The 26,685-nt window shown below is 38.5% G+C and overlaps 1 protein-coding gene across 1 annotated transcript in view; it reads left to right on the top strand.

The window, feature by feature from the left end:
- Prkar2a (protein kinase cAMP-dependent type II regulatory subunit alpha) overlaps nucleotides 1-26,685 on the top strand; it is a 68,933-nt gene that overhangs the window by 6,001 nt on the left and 36,247 nt on the right. Inside the window, exon 2 of the mRNA XM_074059703.1 lies at nucleotides 20,767-20,802. Within this exon, the coding sequence (XP_073915804.1) occupies nucleotides 20,767-20,802 (36 nt within the window). The remainder of the gene's footprint in view (nucleotides 1-20,766; nucleotides 20,803-26,685) is intronic.

The raw sequence follows: 26,685 nt of genomic DNA, 5'->3' as shown, positions 1-26,685 counted from the left end.
GTACAAGTTTGTGCATGAACATATATTTTCATTTCTCTTGAGCATATACATTTGGTAGCTTTGTGTTTAACCTTTTGAAGAATTGCCAAGTTGTTTTTCTTTTCTTTCTCTCAAGATGGGTTCTTACTATGTACCCCAGACTGGCCTTCAATTTTTATGTGGCCCAAACTGGCTGCCTTAACCTCCAGAATGCTAGGACTGTTTTCTTAAGTGACTACACCATTTTACATTCTAACTGTCAGTGTGTTAGGGTTCTAATTCCTCCTTGTCCACAAATCCATTGAATTTTGATTTGTATTTCCCTATTTAATGACTAATGATGTTGAGCATCTTTCTATGTATTTGTTGGTCATTTGTATGATGTCTTTGAAAGATTGTCTTTAGGTCCATTTTATTCATTCAGACAGGGTCTCACTGTTGAAGCCCAGGCTGGCCTGGAATTTCATATGTAGACCATGCTGGCTTCAAACTCGTGATCTGCCTGCCTCAGTTTGCTGAGTGCTGGGATTATAGAGGTGGGCCACCATACCCAGCCCTTGTCCATTTTAAAATTGGATTGTTTTTTAACTTCTGTATTGTAAGATTTTTTTTAATATACTCTAGATATAAATGAGATACATGACTTGCAAATATTTTCTTCCATTCAGTGGGTGATCTTTTTTTTTTTTTTTTTTTTTTTTTTTTTGTGGTACGGAGGTTTGAACTCATGCTTCCCTAGGTAGGCACTCTACCACTTGAACCACTCTGCCAGCCCTTACTGGGTAATCTTTTCTTTTCTTTTTTTTTTTGGTGCTAGGGATTGAAATCAGGGCGTGTCATGTTAAGTACACCCTCTTCCATTAAGTTATACCCCCAGCCCCTGATGTTGTCTTTTGAAGCAGAAGAGTTAAAAACATTTTTTTGTTGTTGTTGCTATTGGGGTTTGAATTCAGGGCTTCACACTTGCTAGGTGTGTGCTCTACCACTTAGGCCACACCCCCAGCCCTTTTTTGCTTTTTAGTTTTATTTTTCAGGTAAGGGCTCCTTTTTGCCTATGGTCATGCTCAGATGGAGATTCTCATAGCTGAGATTACAGGTGTGTACCACCATGCCCAGCTTGTTTGGTAAGACAAGGCCTCACTAACATTTTGCTCAGTTTGGCCTTGAACTATGATCCTCCTGATCTCTGCCTCCCAAGAAGCTGGGATTACAGATGTGAGGTATCACACCTGGCTGATTTTCTTTTTTTCTGATCCTGGGGTTTGAACTCAAGGCTTCACACTTAGTAGGCAGACGCTCTGCCACTTGAGCCACTCCTCTAGCCCTCTTTTTGTTTATTGAATCAGGGTCTTACTGTATACTCCAGGCTGGCCTTGAACTTGCCATGCTCCTTCCTTACCCTTCTGTGTACTGGGAATGCACCATCACACCTGGCTTTAAAAGTTCAAATTGTGATGACATCTATTATGTATTTTTCTTTTGTTGCTTGTTCTTTATATTTAAGAAACAATGCTAAATCCAAGGTCATGACAGTTAACTCTTGTAATCTGGATTTCGTGGTGCACACTTATAATCCTAATACCTAGGAGGCTAAGGCAGGAGGATTGTGAGTTTCAGTCCATCCAGGGCTAAATAGCAATACCCTAACACAAAAAAACAAAGCAATGATTGGCTGAGTGGCTCAAGCAGTAAGAGTACCTGCCTAGCAAGTATGAGGCCCTGAGTTCAAACCCCATTGCCGCCCCCCTAAAACCTCCCCCCCAAAAAAAAGAGAAGAGGGCTGGGGTGTGGCTCAAGTGGTAGAGTGCCTGCCTTGCAAGTGTGGCCCTGACTTCAAACCCTAGAACCACAAAAATAAAAGAAACGAAAAAAAGCCTTAACATTTGTACTTTCTTTTAAGAGTTTTATAGTTTTAGATATTACATTTATGTCTTTGATACATTATGACTTATTATTTTGTATAAGATGTAATATATATATATATATTTTTATTTTATTTTATTTTATTTTGGCTGAACTGGGGTTTGAACTCAGGGCCTTGAGCTGCTGGGCAAGTGGTGTTATCCAGTTGTTGAAAAACTGTTCTTTCTTCATTTAATTATCTTGGTACTCTTGTCAAAAATTGATTGAGATTGAGACTATAGCTAGATGATAGAGTACAGACTTACTATGAGCATAGCCTTGGGTTGGATCCATAGCACTCAGGGCCTCGAGCTGCTGGGCAAGTGCTCTACCACTTGAGCCACAATCAAAACAAAACCCAAAATTGATGGACTGTTAATGTGAGAGTCTGTTTCTGTTCCATTAATTTTTATACCTGGCTAGTATCATAATCTTGAATTATAGATTTGTAGTAGGTTTTGAAATCAGGAAATGTGACTTCTCCAACTTAAATCATTTTCAAAAATGTTTGACTATGTTGAGTCCCTTGAATTCCTATGTGATGTTTAGGATTAGCTTGTCAATTTTGCAAAAAGCCAACCTGGATTTTTTTTAATTTTTAATTTTATTTGTGTGTGGTATCTGGAATTAAATTCAGAATCTCACCCTTGTTTAGGAAGGTGTTCTACCACTTAACCCATACCCCCAGCTCACCAACTTGGATTTTTATATAGTTTGTTTTGAATCTGTAGACCAATTTTGAAAATTACTGCTGTCTTTGAATTGAATGTTTTTTTGTTTGTTTGTTTGGTTTTTGTTTTTTTCTGACAGTGTCTTGCTCTGTAGCCAAGGCTGCAGGAACTCTCTATGTAGCCCAGGCTGCTGGTATTACAGACATGTGACACCATACCTGGGTGAAGTGGTATTTTATTTGTGGCTTTATTTGCATTTCTCCAGTGAATAATAATGTTGAGCCTCCATTTTTAGCTGGGTTATTTTTACTTTTTTAGTTGCTGAGTTATAAGAGTTCTTTGTATATTATGGATATTTATCTGATAAGTAGTTTGCAAATACTTATGTAGTTTGCAAGTAATTTTCTCCCATTTATGATTTTTTTTCTTTTTGAGCTACTTGGGATTAAAACAGTTTTATGCTTGCTAGGCAGATACTCTCCCAATTGAGCCATGCCCCCAACCCTCTTTTCACATTGTTTTTTTGGTGTTACTAGGATTTAAACTTGGGGCCTTGTGCTTGCTAGGCAGGTGTTTTCCCACTTGAACCATGCTGCCAGCCCTCTTTTTCACATTCTTGAAGCACAAAGTTTTAAAGTTTGCTTGGTTGTTAGTCCAAGATGAGATATTGCTGTGTTGCCCAGGCTAGCCTCAAACCCCCTGGGCAAGGATCCTCCTGACTAATTCTCTCAAGTAGCTGTCACTAAAGGTGCTTGCTATCATACCTGACTAAAGTGTTTTGTTTTGTTTTGTTTTTCTTCTTGCAGTGCTGGGGATTGAACTCAAGGCCTAAATCATAGTAGTGCTCTATTAACTAAATTACATTTCCAGTTCTTGGAAGAAGTTTATAATTTTTTTGCTTTGCTTTGTTTTGAGACAGTGTCTCACTTTGTAGGTTAGACTGGCCTTGATTTCACTATGTAGCCCAGACTATCTTTGAACTCTCCATTCTTGTTGCTTCAGTCTCCTGAGTGCTAGGATTGGGATTACAGGTATGTGTTATAACACCTGGGTGAAAGCATTTAATTTTTTTTTTTTTAAAGCAGTAGTGGGGTTTGAATGCAAAACTTTGTGTTCTGTAGGCAGATGCTTTACCCCTTGAGCCATGGCCCCCTGTTTTTGCATTTTAGTTTTATTTTTCAGGTAAGGTCTTTCATTTTTGCGTGGTACTAATCTTGGACTATGATCCTCCTGCCTCCATCTCTCCAGCAGCTGGGATTATAGGTGTGAACCGCCACTCCTGGCCTGAAATTTTATTCTTACGTAAATAAAGGGCTGGGAGTAGGGTTAAGTGGTAGAGTATCTGCTTAGGAAGCATGAGGCTCTGAGTTCAAACCCCAAAGAAAAGAAAGAAAAGAAAATGAAAAGGGCTTAGTTTTTCTGATTTACTTTTTATTTGACTATAAAGTTTAATTTTTTTTCATTAATTACTGAGGCCATTTTTCCCCCCTTTCTACTCTAAGCACTCAGGAGATACTGTGCTTGCCAGCTGGTATTTCATCAGTTAAAAAAATTTTTTTTTTTTTTAAACAACTCTGTGGCTATAGAAGTTTTGGAAATGTTGCTATGGTGAGACACACTGAAAAGTTTTATGAAGGGTGGGACATCCTTATGGTTGTACCCTAGACAAGCAACATGGAGAACTGGTCTGAGACCGGACCGGACTGGATGCTGGGAGACCCTATTGTAATCGTTCTAACAATACAAGTGTGGTAATTAGGGCCTGAGTTGAACCACGTGAGAGAGTTAGTGTTAGGGGCTAGTAGGAATGTTACTAAAAAGGAATATTTATCATGAGTTGGGTTACCACTTCTACGGTTTGTTTTTCTGTTTTTCAGGTCCAGAAAATAAATACTTTTAAGTAGACCCATACATGATTATTCCCTTATGACTGACTCATGTTAATTAAATTCACTGGAAATTGACTTTTACAGGAATCAGATCAACTTGGGTTTACATCCTGGCTCTGTCCCAGCACCACTTCCTTTGTTCTTCCTCTCCCTTCCCCTCCTCTCCCCTCCCCTCCACTGCTATTACCAGAATTATTTTTCTCTGATAGCATGTATGGCCCTTTTACATGAGCCTCCTAATCTCTTATCTCCTGAGTAGCTGGGGTTATAAATGTGAGTCACTGCACCTCTTCAGTGTTTTTAAAGATATGAGGGCCAGGAGTGAACTGAGTGGCAGAGCACTTTCCTAGCACGCACAGAACCACAGAGCCCTGGCTTCTGTGCTGAGCACTGGGGGGTTGGGGGGGTGGAGAAAAGTAATTTTGAAAACAAACATGCCTCCTCCTTCAAAGTGTAAACATCTTCATAGATAGGATCATTGAGTCCATAGATAGATCATTTGTGGTTAAGTAGCATTACTGTCATTGAATTTGTGAGGTACTGTGGTCAGAGAGGTTTAATTTCAGAAGCTAGAATGCAAATGTGTATTTCAAATTTTACGGCTAGAATACTTGCTTTGTTCTTCAAAGTTTTGTCAAATACTAAGAATGAATGACTTACAAAGTGTCAGTTACGCTAAAAGTTAGTGTATACCTTTTATAATTTGGAAATATGACAGGTATTCCTTGTACAAAGAATTTGATATATTCAGTTTTTATTCCCCCCACCCCACCCCGCCGCCCCCTCCTGTGATGTTGGAGGGACTCCCACATACTAAGCAAGAGCTCTGCCACTGGGCTACATCTCCAGACCTTCAGTTTTTTAAAGACTGATTTTTTTCTGGAAAGGATGCCTTGGATGTGAGTAGAAGTGCCTACCTGTGTGGCTGGTATGTGACGGATAGAGAAGCCTGATCTGTCTCTTTACACCTTTGCATCTGGGCTGAGGGGAGCTTGAGAGAGCAGAGTTTGTGTTAATATTTATGGATAATTAACCTGTGTGTGTGTGAATGGAAAATGACTTCTCTTGTATTGATTACAACATTTGTGCACTTGGAGGAGTAAGAATCTTCTGATTTCTCAGCATGGCAACTCTGGATACTAGTACTAGTATTTTCAAAAGAAACAAAAGTCTTTAATGGAGGAGACTTTTTTTTTTTTTTTCAACTCAAAGCCTTATGCTTGGCTAGGTAGCCACTCTGTCACTTCATTCACGCGCCAACCCTTTTCATGTTTGTTGTTTTTGAGATAGGGTCCTGCTTTATTCACAGGCCAGCCTGAACTGTGATCTTCCTATTTGTGTTTCCCTGTATCTGGGTAACAGGGCATGCACCACCATGCCCAGGCATTGATTGAGATGGGGTTTCACAAACTTTCATTTTCCCAGCCTGGCCTCAAATTTTGATATTCCCTAATCTTTGTCTACAAAGTAACTAGGATTTCAGGATTGAGGCATTTTTCTCGGCTTTCTTATTGGGGGGGTGGTTGAACTCAGGGCCTCATGCTTGCTAGGCAGGCATTCTTACAGCTTGAGCCACTCCATCAGCCCTTTTTCTGTAATGGGTTTTTTTGAGATAGGTCTCCTGAACTGTTTGCCCAGGACTGGCTTTGAACCGTGGTCCTCCTGATTTCTGCCTTCTGAGTAGCTAGGATTATAGGCGTGAGTCACCAGTGCCCAGCTGCACCTCGCTTTTTTTTTTTTTTTAAAGCTTTTATTTAACTGTTGAAAATTTTATGTCATTCATTTTTCTGTGGTACTGGGATTTGAACTCAAGGCCTCACACTTGCTAGGAAGGCACTTTTATCACTTGAGCCACTCACCAGCCCTTGTGCCTCGCTTTTAAGAGTGCTTAATGTCACATCCCATTTGAGAATCAACAGTTCTAGTGCAGCAAGAGTGTACCAAATATCTTTTTGTTTGGTAAAGTTGACTTTATTGATTTTTTTAAAACAAAATACGAAGTGTTTTTTTTCTTCTCTGCTTTCTCTCTCCATAATTGGTTGATGCTAAATGCTTAAGCTTATAGACATTAGAAGGAGACTTATAATACTTGGAGTTTATAGTGGAGTTCTCCTGGTTTTTTTTTTGAGGTATTACGATTTGAACTCAGGGCCTCACATTTGCTAGGCAGGCATTCTACCGCTTGAGCCACTCTACCAGCCCTGTTTTTGTGTTGGTTATTTTCAAGATAGGGTCTTATAAAGCCCAGGCTGGCTTCAAACCTCGACCCTCCTGATCTCCGCTAGGATTACAGCATGGCAAAGGGTATCTGGCAGGAGCTCTCCTTTTTAAATTTGCATTGGGTGTGTAAATTTGATCTATGTCTGCCCAAGAAAGAGAGAGGCTTAGAAGAAGTGAACTTTTCTTTGACTCCATATTATACTGCTGGTGAGATGCTCTACAAGCTGAAAATGGGATAGGAACTTTATATATCCATTCAGTAAACTTTAAATCAGCCATGTGCTGAGCTCTGGGGAAGGTGCTGTGGATTTAGAGATTAGTCTGACAAAATGTCTGTCTTCTTGGAGTTCATAATCTGTTCTATAGCCAGGCAAAGAACCAATTACATTGTGCCTAGAGTGTTTTGTTGTTGTTGTTTTTTGTGGTACTATGGTTTGAACTTATGATCTAAACCTTGAGCTACTCCACTAGCCTTACCAACCCTTTTTTGTGTTTTTTTTTTTTTTTTTTGAGATAGAGTCTCATGAACTGTTTGCCTTGGTTGGCTTTGAGCCAAGGTCCTCCTGATCCTCTGCCTCCTGAGTAGCTAGGATTATAGGCGTGAGCCACCGGCACCTGGCTAGAGTGCCAGAAACTGATGCAGGAATTACCTGGAAAGATGAAAAGGAGTGGGGTAGTGAGTATACATAGGCTGTGAAAATTTTCCTATTTTGGGCATAGAGAGAATTTTAAATGGTTGGATGGGAACAGGGAGAGATATAAGAGGCAAGGTTGGAGAAGAAATAATAAAGGTAGTTTTTTTAAAGTATAAAAAAAGACACCTTTGGGTTGGGAGTATAGCTAAGTGATAGTGATAGAGCACTTGCCTACTATATGCAGGACCCTGGGTTCAATCTTTAGCACCACATAAAAGTAAGTAAGTAAATAAAAAAAATTAAAATTAAGGAATAAAGCTAACTCAGATCTTTTCCAGGTGTAAGCTTAATCATGCATCTATTAAAGACAACTGCAGCTGGATGCCAATGGCTCATGCCCATAATCCTAGCTACTCAATCAGCAAAGATCAGGAGGATCACAGTTCGAAGCCATCCCGGGCCAATAGTTCATGAGATCCAATCTGGAAAATAACTAACAACAAAAAAGGGCTGGCGGAGTGGTTCCAGTGATAGCATGGCCTGCCTAGCAAGTGTGGGTCCCTGAGTTCAAGCACCAGGACCAACAACAAAAGATAATCTCAGTCTCTCAGAAAAACATGCCAGACTTTTTGGATATCAAAGGGCTTTATAACTAGTGAACTAAAACATCAACCATTTTCTTCACATTCTGAAAAACCTGTTGAATTTCATACTTAAATTTTTGCAAAACGCAAAGCTTGAAACTCCAAAAAAAACCAAAACAAAACAAAAAACAGAGCTGTTTCATTCTATAGATAGGCTGTGTGTTAAATTGCTGGAAAGCTACCCCAATTTCATGGCTAGATAAGCTATGAACTACTATGATTCTATGATGTGTTACCAATTTATGGCAATGGCTCTCTACTCTTCTACACATCAGACTTAAACATTAGACTTGTGGAACTCTTTTGAAAAACAGAACAAGGCATTACAAAATATCTAACATCAGTAAAATGACTAAAAAAGTCCAGGATTCAAATGTCTTTTTTTTTTTTTTTTGCTGGGACTGGGGTTTGAACTTAGCATTTTGTACTTGCAAAGCAGGTGGTCTGTATCTCTCTCTATATATTTCTTGGCATCACTGAGGCTTGAATTCAGAACCTCATGCTTGCTAAGGAGGTGCTATCACTGCTTGAGCCATTCTGCCAGCTCTTTTCTTTTTCAAAATAGGGTCTCGTGAATTACTTGCCCAAGGCTGGCTTTCAACCAAGATCCTCCTGATCTCTGCCTCCTGAGTAGCTAAGATTGTAGGTGTAAGCCATTGGTGCCTGGCCCAATGATGAATATTATGTATTTCTGGGACAGTAGGCATTTAAATGAACACATCTGGCAAATATGTGCTAAAAATCTGTCACATGCTGAGCATTGAGAATACATTAGTAAGCAAAAACATACCTAATTCTATTCCTTGGGGAGCTTACAAACCTGTACTAACCACCACCAACAAAATAACCATTACATCTCTCTAGTGTTGTATTAGTGGCATCACTGCTTTGAATGAAAAAGGTATTTGGTTTTCTCAGACCCTATAATAAGAATATGACCTTATTTGGGAAGTCAGTCATGTTCAATGCCCAGTGCTCCTGAGGCTTCCCCAAGGAGATTATGTTGTAAGAGGTAACTATTATCTCAACTCCAAAGGAGTTAACTCTGCAAAGTAGTGAGAAGAATGTTCTAGAAGTAAGATGAAGTGGTAAAGCTGTTGAAACTATTTTTCAACAGAATGGGAGGAGTGGGGAAAACAGAGAATGATGGAGGGGGTGAATTTAAGATAAATTATAAGTACCTTTGTGAATCTCACAATGTACCCCAGTACAACAATAATATGATAATTAAAAAAAAAAAAGATGCTGTTGTGGAACAGTCAGTATGGCAGCCAAGTGCAGAGAGGAAGGAGAACATGATAGTTTTGTCCTTATCATTAGAACACTGAGAAAGTTACTGAAAAATTTTAAGTTATGGAATGTGAAGTAATGAGGACTGTGGTTAGAAAAGATCACTTTTGCAACTGATTGGAAAAGGGATTAGAAAGGGCCAAGAGCTGATGTAGGCAGTTTGTCAATGAGGAGGCTCCTGATGTACTTACTGTAGGTTTGAGATGATGTCTGCATGGGTTCGGGGAGAGGTGTTAAAGATGGGTCCAGGGCAAATGTAGAGGGTAAGATGGTGGGTTTTAGAGTGGATTAGTTATGGGTTGTGTGGAGAGAGGAAATCAAAGAGGAAGGACATTTGCATTTTAGGCCTGTGCTTTTGGATTGATAGTAGTGTTCTTTAGTAAGAAATCATGAGATGACGTGAAAAAACTTTCAACTTGGGGAGGATGGAGAAGATCATGAGTTTGATTATAGATATGTAGGTTTGAGGTCTCTGAGATACACAGAAGATGAAAGCAGGAAATTGGATATTCTTGTTTGGAGCTCACAAGATAGGTCTTTGTGAGAGTAAGAGGATGAGAGTATGTGGGTGTGATTGAGATCTTCCAAGGCAAGAGAGGGATAGAGTGAGAAGCATAAGGCCTCCAACTGACAGATGTGGCACCTAGAGAGCCCAGCTTTAAAGGATTTGAAAAGGAGGATGGACCTGCAAAAGCAAAGGGAAACCAGGCACATGTAAATGAATGAAAGAATGAAAAAAAATTGAGCAGGGGGGAGAAATAAACCAAGCCTTGTATGCACATATGAATAATAAAAGAAAAATGAAAAAAAAAAAAAGAAAAAAAATTGAAATTTGTTTTTCCTGAGTGTCATTAATGAGATTGTGTTGGAGTTTTTAGTTTTTCTAAATGTGGTCTAAATTTTTTTCCCTAAATTTTGTGATTTTTTTTGCAGTCTCTACTTTGTATTTTACTTCATAGTCCTTACCTGTTTAAGATCATTATTCTTGGGCTTGGGGTAGCTCAATGGTAGAGTATGTGGTAGAGTGTAGCATGTTTAGTGCCCAGCGCACACACAGAAAATGACCATTCTTCTGTGACTAGCATTGCTTTCTATCTTTTTCTTTTTCTTTCCCTGTCTCCCTCCCTTTCTTTTTTTTTTTTTTTCCTCAGTTCAGACTGATAGAGAACTTGCAATGTAGCCTGACCTGCCCTCAAACTTGGGATCCTCCTGCCTCAGCCTTAAGTGCTGGGATTACAAGTATGTACCACCATACTGGGTACAACCTAAATTTCTAAAAACCTCAATTTTATCTATTACTTTGTATAATTTACTTCTGATTACTTAATTGTGTGTATGTGTATGTTTTCTTTTTTTTGCCATGGCATCTTGCTTTGTTGCTGAGGCTGGTCTGGAGTTTGTGAGTTCAGCGATCTTCCTGCCTCAGCCTCCCAAGTAGCTGCGACTACATGTGTGCACCATCCCACTAGGCTAATCAGTTGTATCTTTAATACTTTAAAGTAAGTGTTTAGAATATCTTTCAATATGTTAACAAGGGAGCCACAGATAGAAAGTTGGCGTGAAATGAGCTCATGGAATATGCTTTTTTTAAGGTCACATATCTCAGCTAGGAAAAATGTGCATGTGTAAAGGTTTTTTGTTTTTTTTTTTTTTTTTGCAGTACTGGGGTTTGAACTCAGGGCTTCACACTTGCTAGGCAGGCGCTCTTACTGCTTGAGCCACTCCACCAGTCCTTTTTTAGTGATGTGGTTTTTCAAGATAGGGCTAGCTTCAAATTGTAATCCTCCTGATCTCTGCCTTCTGAGTATCGAAGATTGCCTTTTTTTTTTTTTTGATGGCACTGGTGTTTGAACTCAGGGCTTCACGTTTGCTAGGCAGGCACTCTTACCACTTGAGCCACTCCACCAGCCCAGTTTTTTTTCTTTTTAAGTTATATGTGATACTAAGTTCTGATTTGCATATTTGCATTGTTTACTATCAAGGAGAAAATAGACCTATTAATAAATATATTTTCTAATTTTTCACACATCCAGGTTTTTATTGGGAACACATTTTTAACTTTGCATTTTGAAATAATTTCAGATTTACAGAAAAGTTGCAAATAGAACAAAATTCCCACGTCCATATTCCCCAAATGTTAACATTTTACTGCATTTTATCATGCTCTTTTTTATTCACACTTATTATTATCATTAGTATTATCATTTTTGCACTATAAGTAACAGAGATGGGACAAGGGTGAGGAAAGTGAGGCATTTTCCTTTGGTACAAAACATATCTGGGTATCAAAACTGTTAATAATTTAGTACAATGTTTAAATAATAATGTAAAATAACACAGTGAACAAAATACTAAATTTTAAATAAAGAGTAGTTTTTAGACATGATGCCCTTCATTTGTAAATATTTCAGTGTCTATTTCCTTTTTTAAGAACAAAGAAGTATTCTCTTCTGACCTGTTTTTTTGTTTTGTTTTGTTTTTCGATGTACCAGAGATCAAACCCAGGGCCTCATGCATGATAGGCAGATGCTTAACCCCTGAGCTACATCTCCAGTCCCAAGAAGTATTCTCTTGTACAACTATAATTTATTTGTTTTTGCAGTACTGGGGCTTGAACTCAGGGCCTTCACCTTGAGCCACTCCACCAGCCCTCTTTTTGTGAAGGGTTTTTTGAGATAGGATCTCATGAACCATTTACCTGGGCTGGCTTTGAACTGTGATCCTCCTGATCTCTGCCTCCTGAGTACTAAGATTATAGTCATGAACCACCGGGGCCCAGCTATAAGTATGATTTAAAATCAAGAAAATAACATTGAGGCCAGGCACTGGTGGCTCACATCTGAAATCCTAGCTACTTGGGAGGCTTAGATTGGGAGGATTGCATTTTGAGGCCAGCCTGGGCAAACAGTTCATGAGACCTCATCTCCAAAATAATCAGAGTAAAATGGACTGAAGTTGTGACTCAAGCAGTAGAGCAGTTGCTTTGTAAGCATGAAGCCCTGAGTTCAAATCCAATATGCACAAAAAAAAGAAAATAACACTGATGTATCTTAACAGCTAATCTAAGGCATTCACACTTTATCAACAATCCCATAGAAAACATTTATTTATTTATTTACTTATGTGTGGTTTTTGGTGTGTGACTGTGGTACTGGGGTTTTTGAATTCAGGGCTTCATGCTTGCTAGGTAGGTGCTCTACCACTTGAGCCATTCCTCCAGTCCTTTTTTGTGTTGGGTATTTTTGAGATAGGGTCTTGAGAACTGTTTGCCTGGGCTGGCTTTGAACTTCTATCCTCCCGATCTCTGCCTCCTGAATAGCTAGGATTACAGGTATGAGCCACTGGCGCCTGGTGAGAAAACCTTTTTTAAAATCTAGGATCTGATCCAGATTCACATGTTGCATTTGTTATTTTTTTGGCGTGTTGGGGGTATGGAGTTTGAACTCAAGGCTTTCTGCTTGCTAGGCAGGCACTCTTACCACATGAGGCACGCCTCCAGCTTCTTTTGCTTTTAGTTACTTTTAAGATAGGGTCTCATATTTTTTGCCTGGGCTGGCCTTGCACTGTGATCATTCTGCTTATATCTCCTTTGTGGTTGGGATGACAGGTGCATGCTACCATGCTCAGAAACCTTGATCTTCCTGATCTCAGCCTCCCAAGTAGTCAGGATTACAGGTGTGAGCCACCATGGCTGACATGTGTCCTTTTAAACTGTTGTTTTCTCATTCCTGACTTTGATGTTTCTTTTTTTCTTCCTTTCAGTGGGCCTGGGGTTTGAACTCAGGGCTTCATTCTTCATTCTTGCAAAGCAGGTGTTCACAAAATAGGCACTTTATCGCTTGATCCACACCTCCATGGGACCCTTTTTTAAAAAATAAAGCCAAGGGGGAGAAATGACCCAAGCCTTGTATGCACATACGAATAATAAAACAATAGAAAAAATAAATAAAGCCAAAAGGACTAGGGTGTGGTTCAAGTGGTAGAGTACCTGCCTAGCAAATGTGAAGCCCTGAGTTCAAACTCCAGTACCACCACAAGACAAAAAAGAGGCGCCAGTGCTCATGCCTATAATCCTAGCTACTCAGGTGGCAGAGATCAGGAGGATCATGGTTCAGCACCAGCTTGGGCAAATAGTTTGCAAGACCCTATTTTGAAAAAAGCCTTCACAAAAAAGGCCTGGTGGAGTGGCTCAAGGTGTAGGCCCTGAATTCAAACCCCAGTACCTTAAAAAAAGAAACTCCACTCTTAAAGAATACCACACAGTGATTCTGTGTCCTTTTTAGTGCATTAACTCAGGAAACACAGATGTCCGATATATCTGATTACTGATGATAACTTTGATCATTTAGTTAAGGATATGTCTGCTAGGTTTCTTCACTGTAAAGCACTATTAGTTTGCAATAGTGGATTGTCTTGTAAGTTAGTACCATTATTACTTATTAGTATTTAATAGCTACTCTAAAGATCCTATTTTTCCTCATACTTTCACTTACTAATTGTAGTACCTATTGATTCTTACCTCACTTATTTGCTATTTAATATAATGCTTTCAAAATAGTAATTTTGGGGAAGGCAGTACTGGGGTTGGATGCCAGGGCCTCTCATACACTTAGTAAGCACTCTCACACTTGAGCCACACTCCTAGCCCGTTTTGCTTTAGTGACTTTTCAGATAGAGTCTCATACTTTTTGCCCAGGATGGCCTTGGACTACCTACTCCTCCAGAGCAGCTGAGATTGCAGGTGTGCACCACTATGCCCAGTTTGTTCTTTGAGATAGGGTCTTGCTAACTTTTTTCCCTGACTAGTCTCAAACCAAGATCCTCCTATTTCCATCTCCCAAGTAGCTGAGATTACAGGTATTAGCTACCACATCTGGCCCCAAATCATATTTTTAAAAATTTCAGCACACTTTCCTTATTTATTGGTTGGAATTCTGTAAGGAAGAGCTTCTTCTTCTTACCTACATACTTATTTATTCACTTACTAATAGATTAGTATGAACTTCAGATTTTTACTTTACCTATGAATTATTGATTATCATGATTTATGTTGTTGAATATAGGTTTTGTTTTTGTTTTCTTGCTCAGGTCACAATCCAAAGTGCACAGCTGGCGTAGGTCTCCTCCAAATGCTCATTCTGGAACCCAGAGTGTGATGGTGGCTTTTAACTTCACTTTAACAGGCACTTTAGAGGCAGGCATGGTAATGCACACCTGTGATCTCAGCTCTTGCAGAAGGTGGGTGAGAGGCAGGAGGAGCACAAGTTCCATGCCAGCTGGACTACATCTCAAAACAACAACAAAGAGGCACTAATTTAAACATTTTAAATAGAAGGTACTTTCACAAAGTTGCATGGGCATAAGTGTTACCCAGTTGGAAACTCCAGCCAACAAATATTGCCAAGGTGATTCTGAATGTTTTCTTCCATAGTCACCTAATTGTATGAATGGGAGTATGGACTATGAAGACTGCCTGTCAGCCAGTCTGATTCCACCTTTATTAGTAGAGTGAATTCCCTTCTTTTTTCTTGGGCCCTATATCTGTACTGCTGTACCTTATAGAGCACCTGTCTAGCAAACATAATGAGTTCAAACCCCAATAGGAAAAAAAAAGCAAGTTTGTATAAGAATTAGTTGTCTTAATACATATAAAGTGCTTAGACCAGGTCCTGGCACATAGATGATGCTATCATAAGTATTTTATCTCTGCAGTTTACAGCATTCTTTGCCATCTTGATAGAATTTGCTTTTGGCTTCTTTTTTGATTAGGATTAGGTTTGTCCCAAACAATAGTGGTGAATGGAAGCATAAAGTTTAGCAGTAGAGGACCAGTAGGACAGAGAACTCTATGAAGTTGTTAGGCTTCTAGTTTATCTTGTCCTGTTACTCTATAAGCCTTATTTCTTATTCTTTTCTAGAGTTAAGTCAAAAAATAAAGTTGAAATAGAAATAACAGTATAAATGTGTTATTTAGAAATGTAAAGTAAGCCAGGTGTCAGTGGCTCATGCTGTAATCTTAGCTACTTGAGAGGCTGAGATTGGGAAGATTGTAGTTCAAGGCTAAGCCCCCACAAATAGTTCTCAAGACCCCATCTCCCAATAAAACCAGAGCAGAATGCACTGGAGGTGTGGCTCAAGTGGTAGAGCATCTGTTTTGTGAGCACAAAGCCCTGAGTTCAAACTCTATTCCCACTCAAAAGAAAAAAAAAAAAGTAAATCTTAGGAGAAAGAACCACAAAAGAATTTATGGTTGCCTCTGGAGAACAGGAATTGGGAGGAGTGAGAACTGTGCTAGAGGACTACTCTGTTTTGTGAACTGTTTTGTTTTCTTGTCTGTAAGTCTTTTTTTTTTTTTGTCTGTAAGTCTTATAGTACTAATTGGACTTTAAATTTGTGGCATGTACTAGTTGGATTGAAAACACAGTATTTGGCTAGGCATGTTGGCTCATTCCTATAATCCTAGGCACTCGGGAGAGCTCCTCCTCCTGAGCCATGGTCATGACTTGAGGCAAGCCATCTCAGTCAGTCATCTGGGCATGGTGATGCGTGTCTGTCACCCCAGTACTCAGGAGGCGTAAATAGGAGGATTGAGTTCCAGGCCTGACTGAGCAAAAACAGGAGAACTTATTGGAAAAATAACTAAAGCAAAAAAGGGCTGGAGGATTGGCTCAAATGTAGAGTAAGTGCAAGGCCCTGAGTTCAATCCCCAGTACTGCAAAAATAAATTTTTAGTTTAACTTTAGCTTTTAACTGATATTAGCTTTTTCAGATAACAGTGTATCTTTTTGTGGGGGGCAGTACTTGGGTTTGAACTCAGGGCCTTGTATTTGCTAGGCAGGTGTTCTGCCAGTTGAGTCACACTCCTAGCCCCCAACCATATATGTTGAAGCTCTTTGCATTGTCAGTTTGTACTCTTGCTCTACCAACATTTCCTTGATTTATTTTTTTAGACAATTTTTGTTTCCCTTTAAAATATTATATACAGTAGTTTAGTGATTATTTGTATATATACACGTAAATATGCATGTATACATATATATATATGTATACATATATATCCTATTCTAGGAAAGAATATATTCTTTTCTAGAAGTAGAATTATTGCTGGGTTAAAAGCAGTTCATACTTAAAAATTTTGACAGACTGCCAAATTGTCTTCCTAAATTTTAAGATCACTCTGATGACTGCATGGGGAAGATCATTATTATTATTATGGACCAAGATTGGCAGTGGGAAGACAGGTTAGGAGGCTACTACAAATCATCCAAGCAAGAAATAAATGTACTTCAGAGTAGGATAAGAGTGGAGAGATAGGCTGATTAAGTGGGAGAGAGAACAGATGGAATTGTTAATGAAGTAGGTGTGAGTAGTGAAAGAGAGAAAGGAGTCAGTGATGACTCAGGGGACCAGTGACATCAATTAGAATTGCCATGTGAGGGGAATGAAGTCTGCTTGCCATAGCCAGACCAGATGACTTCATGGATACTTTGTAACTCTGACATTTTATAATTTTATAATCTTTGATGGCATGCTTATTTATAGATTGAATGATGTTCATATTGGATATTTTGTCTTTTTTTAATTACAAAGATGTAATTTATTTGATTGACATTTGTAGAACAGACATTGACACATTGAGTTTCTATCACTAAAGTGTGTGGATTTTATCTCATCTGTGGAATTTATTTTCCTTGTAGCCACAAACCACACATCTAACTTCAGCCACTACTTTCCTCCACCATTTGCAGCCAGAGTGATCTGTATAAAACTCAGTCTGTCATGACTCCCTTTGTTCCAGTCCTTTCATGGTGTAACAGAAGTACTGTGTCTACTGCTGATCTACTCATAGGGAACATTTCCAACTGGTTCTGCCCAATTCTACCTTGTTTGGAATGTTTCAAGTTTGCTGTCTCTTTTCAGTGGTCTGATCAGAGGAAAGCAGAGAACCTGCAGGTAGAGAATCAATGGAGTACAAAGCCAGGTATTCTATACTGGAGGACCTTCCTGCCACTCCCTGGTGTTAGAATAGAGGGTTCTTTTTTTTTTTTTTTTCCCCCCTTCTCCCAGTGAAGACTTCCTTTCCCGTTAAGCCTTGGCTGCCAGTCTCTAGACTTCGCTTCTGGCTTTGTATTTTAAATCTTCTTAGCTGAAGTAGTTAGGACATTCAGAGGAACAACTAGTTTAACTTTTGGGAATATTGTAATGTCACAGAATGACTTCCAAAATGGTCCTTACTCACCTTTCCACCTTGATCTCAGTGTTTTGTTCGCATACTGCTCACACTTATGCCCTCCAGTTCTTTGATTTCCTGAAATCACAAGCTTACTCACTTTCTGCCCCAACCATGCTGAGCTTTACTTTCTCTAGACCCAGCACCTACCTTGTCTTTCTCTGAACACTTCCTCTGTACTTGGCCTTTGTTGTAATATATAACACTATTGTGATTCTGTTGTTGTTCAATCCTTTGCTAGATTCTAAAAGTTTTTTTTTTTTTTTTTTGAGATAGGATCTTGCTATGTAGCCCAGGTTTACCTCAAACTCTTAATCTTCCTGTCTCAGCCTCCCAAGAGCAGGGATTACAGGCTTATACCACCATGCTTGGCTTTCTAAAAAGTCTTTGTAGGCAACAGACCATATCTGAATCAGCTTTATTTCTTGACTGGATAGAATTGTGCCTGTCATGGGGGAGGGCTCAGTAATTGTTGAATGATCAATATTGAGTAGTTTTCTTTTAGTTCAGGGATTAAGGAATTAATACAGAAAAACAATGGAGGAAAATTGTGATTTTAGAGAAAGCTTTAAAAATAGAAGCCAGATTTTAAGAGCTCTTAACAAAAAGGAGGGGGGGGCACTGGCAGAGTGGCAGTGGCTCAAGTGGCTTAGCAAGGGCAAGGCCCTGAATTCAAGCCCCAGTACTGCAAAAAGGAAAGAAAAGAAAAGAATAAAAACAGGGACAGCCCACACATAGCTTATTTGAGAAATCATATATTTAAGTGAAGTAGCTATATGAATCGGTATAGTTAGAGATCAGTCACAGTAAGATAAGAGCCTTTCTATAGGTAGATACTGGGAATATGGATATAAACTGATAGACAAACAAGGGAGATGGGCCTCCTTATTAGCACACATTTACATGTAGTAGTGAAAAGTACAATATCAAGGTAAATGTACCATTGGAGCTCTTTCTTTAAACTTTGAATACTATGTACCTCATTTAATTAATATAAGGTTCTCCAGAAAGATAAAATGTGGAGAAAAAATAGCATTTTTTTTTCCTCTTCTAACCCACAGATAAAGCAGAATGAATTTGTATGTAGTAGTACTGGGGTTTGAACTTGGGCTTGTGCCATACCCCTAGTTCTTTTTGCTTTAGGTACTTTTTGAATAGGGCTTCACTTTTATATCCAGTCTATCCTGGACTGGACCTCATTCCTCCTGTTTATGCTTCCCAAGTAGCCGAAATGACAGGCACACACTACCATGTCCAAATTTTATTGGTTGGGATGGGGTCTCATGAACGTTTTTGCCCAGGCTGGCCTAGAACCACAATACTACCGATCTCCACCTAGGATTACAGGTGTGATCCATCAGGCCTGGCAGTGGATGATTTTTTTGTCTTTGTTTCTTAATTTTTTATTTTGTTTTCAATCTTTTTGTTGTTTTTCATTGTCTTTTTTTTCTACATTTATTAGCCAGTAATGAGATCTTTAGTACAATGTTTGTGTCTCAATACCCAAAATGTGTTGTCCAACACTTTTTTGAGGCTTTCCAGGCTTTCTGAGTTTTTTGTTTTGTTTTGTTTTGTTTGTTTTTTGTGGAACTGGGGTTTGAACTTAGGGCTTCATGCTTGCAAAGCTCTACTAATTAAACCACACCTCTAGTCCATTTCGCACTGGTCATTTTGGAGATGGGGTTGACTTGATGTGACCTTTTAAAATAATTTTTCTAGCGCTTTTAGATGTCATGTACTGAGAGTGCCTGGTGTTTGTCATAGTTTTTAATTTCATTGATGACATTTTTTTCTAGAAGTTCAGTTTTTTCGAAGTCTGCCTGGCTATTTTTAATCTTATCTTTTTATTTACTTTATGCCTTTGATTCTTTTTTTTATATCTTTGTTTGAAACATACTTATTTGTAATAGCTCATAATATTTATGTTTAACCTTTCATTTGAGGTATTCCCTGGTAGCACTCACGCTAAATTATTTCATTGTGTGTTTTATAACTTTACATTGTGTAGTCATGTTCCTTGGGACTTTAATTATGAAAATCCTGTGAGGCCTGGAATGAGAGCTTAAGCTAGTGAACATTTCATCTGTCTTACCTGAGTGACAGGTACTGTGTTTCATATGACTTAATGACACTCCCCTCACATCTCTTAAGCTAGAATGCAAGCTCCTTGAAAGTTCACTAATGTCTACCAAATTGTGGAACAATGTATGGCACATACCAGTACCCACAAATATTTGTTCACTTGAATTCATTGTCTTGCTTTGCTTTTAAATAGATTTTGACTAACCCATTCTTTCATTGAGGATGTAGTGAGGGACTGTTGTAAGGTTTTTTCTATCAATAATAGCTGTGGTTTTCTTTTGAATTATGGCCTATTCTAGTAGCATGACTACAGGAAAAGATAATTCTAGTCTTACTATAAATGAACATTTGTCTCCTTTTTGGACCTATTTTTGTTTCAGTGAGAGGCCTCATGTTGGTTTTGTTTGGTCCTCTGAACTTTGAAGGGTGGAAGGGTTTATTTTATATTTTTTTTGTTGTACACATTTCCACCTTTTTTTGGTCATGTCAGAAATCGAAACCAGGACCTCACAAAAGCCGGGCAAGCACTCTACCACTTAACTATAGCCCCAGCCTCTATGTATTTTTTAAAATAAATATAATCAGATTAAGCTTTGAAGTTTAAAATAAATTTTATGCAAATGATACAGTTTAGTAGTGAGAATTTAAGTAACTATCAAGCATAAAGTAGTAGTTGAAAAGTAGAAGAAAATTAAGAGAAAAGTCGGTTTTTTTTTTTTCCCCCAACATAAAGACATGTGGGGCATTTTTTTCTAATAAATATACTGACCACGGACAGAAGAAAACCCACCCATATTTGGGGAAGTAGAAAATATTAACTTTTTTTGAATTTTAGTATAATACTCATTAAATTACTTTGAAATGGATTTAGATGCTGTTATCTAGCAGGTCTAGGAATGTTCTTTAAAGAATGTTAAATGATCTTTAAAGGGTATTAAAGAGGGAAATTTCATTACTTGATATCATAGCATTATTGGTAAATTTGGAGGACTTAAGCAGAAGTAAAATTGAAGTTATAAGCTTTTTTATAAAGAAATGTCTTATTTCTTAGATTGTCTTTATATGATCATTTGTCACTGAATATGGAAGAATGTGAATAGACTCACCACTTGATTTTAAGGTGTTTGGTTCCTTTGTCAGATCTCTGTAAAAAGGGAAAATAAGAATAGGGGCATGTGAAATAATGATAACTAAATGTTGCTTTTCTTTTTTTTTTTTTTCCAGTTCCAGCTCCTAGCAGATTTAGTAGACGAGTATCAGGTATGTGTTCTTTTTGTATAAAATACTGTTAAAATGCTGTTTTAAGATAGAAATGTCTTAAGTGGAAAAAAAAAAACCCTTTCATCTCTTAAATCAAATGGTAAGTTAATTTTATTGTAAAATGTTATGCTACAAGTAAAATTACCTGTGGTCCCTTCATTGTGCTTTCATTTTAAGTTCTGAGTATGTATGTACTTTTTTTTTTTTTTGGTGGAATTGGGATTTGAACTCAGGGCTTCATGCTTGCAAAGGAGGTGCTCATTCGCTTTAGCCACAACTCCAGTCCTTTTTTTGCTCTAGTTGTGGTGTCTTGTGAATTAATTGCCTGGGCTGGCCTTGAATCTCTATCCTCTGGATCTCAGCCTCCTAAATAGCTAGGTATCCAGCACATATTTTATGTTGCTGAAATTTTTCTCTTTGTATTTATGACATTAATATTTTTCCATGTTTATAATTACAAATTTTTTTCTAAAACTTGTTTCATATTTCTATTTTTGATATTCTGAATTATGCTGCCAATAACTTTTCTGATAGATCTTCATGAGCAACTTGAATTATTTCCTAAGTTATAATGCTGAATGTGGCATACTCTGGTCAGAGACTGAACACTGCCTTGGCTTCTTCTATGTCTTGCTTTAAAGATCATGTAGGGATAAGGCTGTAGGGAGAAAGCCTTACACTTCTCCCTACATCCCATTAATTACATCCCATTAATGCCTCTTTTGCACTACTACCTTAATAATTCAGATGTAAAATAATACTCAAGATAATTTTATTTGGCATTTCTATGGTAGTTAGCAAATATGTTTCTAAAATGTAGGAAATCTATTTTTATTTTCTTGTGTAGGAATAGTTTGGTAATATTTTGTTGTTTATGTATTATGGTCTAGTTCTTTTTTTTTTTTTTTTTGAGACAGGATGTCACTAGCCCAGGTTGGCTTTGAACTTATGATCTTTCTGTCTCAGCCTACTGAGTACTGTGATTTACAGGTCTGTGCCACCATGCCTGCCTCCAGATTATTTTTTAAATAATTTTTTTTTTAAGACAGGGTCTTACTGTATTGCCCAGACTGACCTGAATTTGCTATGTAGCCTAATCTGACCTCTAAGTTAAGATTCTCTCTGAGTGCTGGAATCAGAGACATGTGCCACTCCAGCTTGAAATAATTGTGAAGAAATTTCTATCCAGGTTTTGTGTGTGTGTGTGTGTGGGGGTACTGGGCTTTAATTGACAGCATCATACTTGCTAGGCAGGTGGCCTACCACTCAAGCCACTCCACCAGCCATTTTTTTTGTGGTGGGTTTTTTTTTGAGATAGGGTCCCTTTTTGCCCAGGCTGGCTTTGAACCGAGATCCTCCTGATCTCTGCCTCCTGAGTAGCTAGGATTACAGGCGTGAGCCACCTGCACCCAGTTTAATGTTGCTTTTTATTTAACTTTTATTTTTTGGTGCTGGAAATTGAACTTAGGGTCTTGCACAAGCTAAGCATGTTCTCTACCACTCAGCTACATCCTCAGCTTTTCTGTTTTTTATTGGCTGTCTACCACTTGAGCCACTCTGCCAGCTCTAGTTTCTTGGTTTTAAATTGCCACATGACCTATTATCTTATAAAGCTAGTAATTTCTTTCCTATTCCTCAGTCATTTTCTTTGAGAAAATTAGCTCATTTGTTTTCAGAAAGCCTTTGGTAATATTCTACACTAAAATTTGTTCAAAGCAGATTGAAAAATGTGTTCTCATGTGTAGACAATTTCCTGAGAAGAAAGAAGTTCTGTTCATCCCTGCCTTGCACCCCTTTCCCCAAAAGATTAGTAATATACCCTGACATCTGTAGGACAGATCTGATATTAACACCCTCTACTATAGGTCACTAATGGTGTTAATTCATAAATTGCTGCTTGGTCTCTCAGTTCTTGAACCTTGTGGAGGACTCAAAACAAGTACATAATATCTCTCCTCCTTACATTTTATTACATTATTGAGGACTTAAAACCTTTCACCAAAGAAACATGTCATTGGCTCGCCTTGAAATAGAAAACTTTTTTTGTCCTGCTTTCCCACCCTAGCTAACACCCTTTTTCTTTCCATACCTTTATGACAAAATCCATTAAAAGAATTGTTTGTGTTTGGTGTTTCTATTTTCTGTTCTTTTATTCTCTCTTGGGCCCACCTAGTCAGACTTTCACTTCCATATCTCACCAAGGCTGCCTTTGTTTTGTTTTTTTTGTTTTTTTTTTAGGGGGGTAGTGGTTGGTGGCACTGAGGTTTGAACTTAGGGCCTCATGCTTGCTAGGCAGGCTCTCTTACTGCTTGAGTCATTCCACCAGCCCTCACCAAGGCTGTCTTTATTTTTTGCTCACTCATATTCTTCATTTAAAGGATACATTCTCAGTAGTGCATATTTAAAATTCACATCCCCTCTCCCCAGTACACACACACACACACACACACACACACACACACTTATCTCCCTTCCTTAATTTCTATTTAGTGCTTTATCTAAGCTCTATCTATCTTTTTTTTTTTTTTTTTTTGATGGTACTGGGGTTTGAACTCAGGGCCTTGCTCTTGCTAGGCAGGTGCTCTACCACTTGAGCCATGCCTCCAGCTCATATTTAGCCTAATTTTTAATGTAGTTTTTTGCATTAGAGTTTAAGTTCCATGAGGGCACAGGATTTGTCTGTTTTGTCATTGGTTTATGATTTACACTTTGAACAATGTGAGTAAGTATGAATGAGTAAACAGATGGAAGGAAAGAGTCAGAAATCAGGAAGAAAGCTTATTATAGGCAAATAGATCAAGGAACAGTTCTTAGAGGGAGGCAAAAATTCCATTGAAAGTTAAAAAATATGGTTACTATTTAGTTAGTACCAGGAAGGATGCATTCTAGGTGAAAGAATGTCACAAAGACTTAAAGGGGGATGAACTGGACCTGGCTACTGTAGTTGCAGGAGAGGAGGTCGAATTGAGTTAGGAAGAGAAGTGGGGAATAGGGCTCCTAAAGTAACCCAAGGATTTAAGCAAAAACTCATTGTGTGAGAACATTTTCTGTGTCAAAGACTGCAGAAGAAACTTCTTACAACTCAGGGTGACTGAGAGAATAATTATCTGAGATAAAACAGCATAGGAGAAGTAGAAGTTAGTACCTCCAGTGAGCCCAGCTCTGTATTTTAAATATCACCTTCTAGGCTAAGCATTGTGACTCATGCCTGTAATTCCAGCTACTTGAAAGGTGGCGATCAGGAGGATTGCAGTTTGAATCTAGCCTGGGAAAAAAGTTAGCAAGTCCCTATTTCAACCTATAAAGCTGGGCATGGTGGGCACACCTGCCATCTCAGCTACATGGGGAGGCATAAATATGAGGATCATAGACCATGCTGGCCCAGGAAAAAGTGTAAGGCCCTATTTGAAAAATAAAAGAAAAAAGGACTGGGGCATGGCTCAAGTGGTAGAGCACTTTTTAGCACATGCAAGGCCATGAGTTCAATCCTCAGTACTACCAAAAACAAAAATCACCTTCCATAATTTGCCCTTTAGTGGTTTTGGTATTGTTATCCCCTCTTACCATTAAAGAGACCAAGGATTGGGGATATCAAGAAACAGCAAGTGGCTAGGTGGGGACAAGCTCAGACCTCAGTCTACTTACTCCTCTTCAAACATCACTCTTCCTTGCTGTCACTCTCCTTTGCAAAACACTGAAATTAAAAAGCAGTACCTTCTAAGTTCTATACTCTAGTAGAACTTTTTTTTTTTTTTTTTTTTTTGGCAGTACCTGGGTTTGAACTCAGGGCTTTACACCTTCTAGGCTCTACCACTTCAGCCCCAGCCCCAGCCCCAGCCTGTTTTGCTTCAGTTATTTTTCAGATAGGATTTTGCACTTTTGGCCAGGGCCTGTCTAGGTCCTCTATCGTCCTACCTCTACCTACTGAGTAGCTGGGATTACAGGCATGCCTGGCTTGTTCTTTGAAATAGGGTCTTGCTAACTTTTTGCTGTGGTTGGCCTTAAACTGTAATCCTCCTGTCTCTACCTTCTGAGTAGCTGGGATTATAGGTATGAGCCACCAGACTGGGCCTCTAGCAGAACTTGACATATATTTTTATGTCAAGTTACAAATACATTGAATAAAGAGAGTTCATGAATTCTTTAAGTGCTGCTTTAATAGAGTCCTAAGTGAGTGTTAGCTGTCTTTGAGTTTGAAATGTTAGTATGATTCTGTTAAATTCAAAAAAGAAAACCTTGGCCAGGTGCTGATGGCTTACATCTACAATCCTAGTTCCTTAGGAGGCAAAGATCAGGAGGATCATGATTTTAAGCTAGCCTGGGCAAAATAGTTCTTGAAACCATATCTTGAGAATATGCAACAGAAAAGGACTGGTGGAGTGGCTCAAGTGATAGAGCACCTTCCTAGCCCCTTCCTAGCAAGCTTGAGGCCTGAGTTCAAACCCAAGTAAACCAAAAAAAAAGAAAGAAAGAGAGGAAGAAAACTTTCCTTTATTAAATATGTGTTGAAGTTTCAAAGCACATGAATCAGAAGTCTGTTGTTAGCATTGTGCCACATTTAGGCAGTGAATATTTTGACTCTAGTGATGACTATGACAGGATAGTCCACTGAGAATCTGGTACCATTATCAGTCACTTATTTCTGAATGATGACTGCTCTTCACCAGATATCTCTGCCCTGTAAGGCTTACATGCTTACATGCTTACTGGAAACCCTGAGTATACAGTAGTTTTTCCATCTGGAGTAGGTATTTTTTTGCCTTTTTTTTTTTTTGAGACAGGGTCTTGCTATGTAAACCCATGCTGACCTGGAACTTGCTATGTAGATCAGATTTGGCTTCAAACTTTTAATCCTCCTGCTTCCACTTCCCAAGTGTAGGTGTTACAGATACATGCCACCGCATCCAGCTACACCTGTAACTATTTTAAGATGAAATATTACTATGTATTGCTTAAAACAATTTAGAAGTCCAGTGTTATGGGATGAATTATGCCTCTTCACCAACTCCATATATTGAAGCCAAACCGGTGTGATTATATTTGAAGATAGAATCTTTTTTTGATTGTTTGTTTGTTTTTGAAGATACAATCTTTACAGAGGTGATTAAGGTTAAATGAGGTCATAAGGATGGAGTCCTAATCCAGTAAGACTGTTGTCTTACTAAGAAGAGGAAGAGACACCAAGAGAGCACACACATTATGTGATAACACAGAGGGCAGCTTTTTACTAGCTAAGGAGGCCTCAGAAGAACCCAGACCTGCTAATACCTTAATATTGGGTTTCTGGTCCCATAAACTATAAGAAAATAAACTTATTTGTTAAACTTGTTTAAGCCAAGCCACCCTATCTGTGGCATTTTCTTTTGGCACCCGTAGCTGACTAATAAATACACTCAGGCTGTGTCAACTATTCGTGTTGTGTTGGTAGAGCAGCACAGGGTCTCAGGCCTGTGACCAAGGTCTGTGCTCATTTCCTTGTAGAAATAAGTTTCCTTTACAAGTAAATTTCAGTAATTCACATTTTTAGATGAAGGAAGCACCAATTAAAATTTGGAAGAAATTGTGTTGGATAATCTGTTGTCATTTGTACAGTATCATCTTGCTGACTAGTGACATCTGCTGGAGAACTATAGCAAAATAAATTCCACATTCAGCTGTGCTGCTTGTTTAACCTTCATTTTCAATAAGTCATGACACACAGTTTGGTTTTTGAACTTTTTGTCGTTGTTGTTAAATGGGGTCTCTCTTTGTAGCCCAGGTTGGTCTGGAGCTCAGTTCTATTTAGCCAGGCACTGGTGGCTCACGCCTATAATCCTAGCTACTTAAGAGGCAGAGATCAGGAGGCTCACAGTTCAAAACCAGCCTTAGGCAAATAGTTCATGA

Source organism: Castor canadensis, chromosome 17 (genome assembly GCF_047511655.1).
Source record: "Castor canadensis chromosome 17, mCasCan1.hap1v2, whole genome shotgun sequence".
In the NCBI taxonomy this organism is placed as follows: Eukaryota; Metazoa; Chordata; class Mammalia; order Rodentia; family Castoridae; genus Castor; species Castor canadensis.
This window is presented reverse-complemented; position numbering and strand designations above follow the sequence as displayed.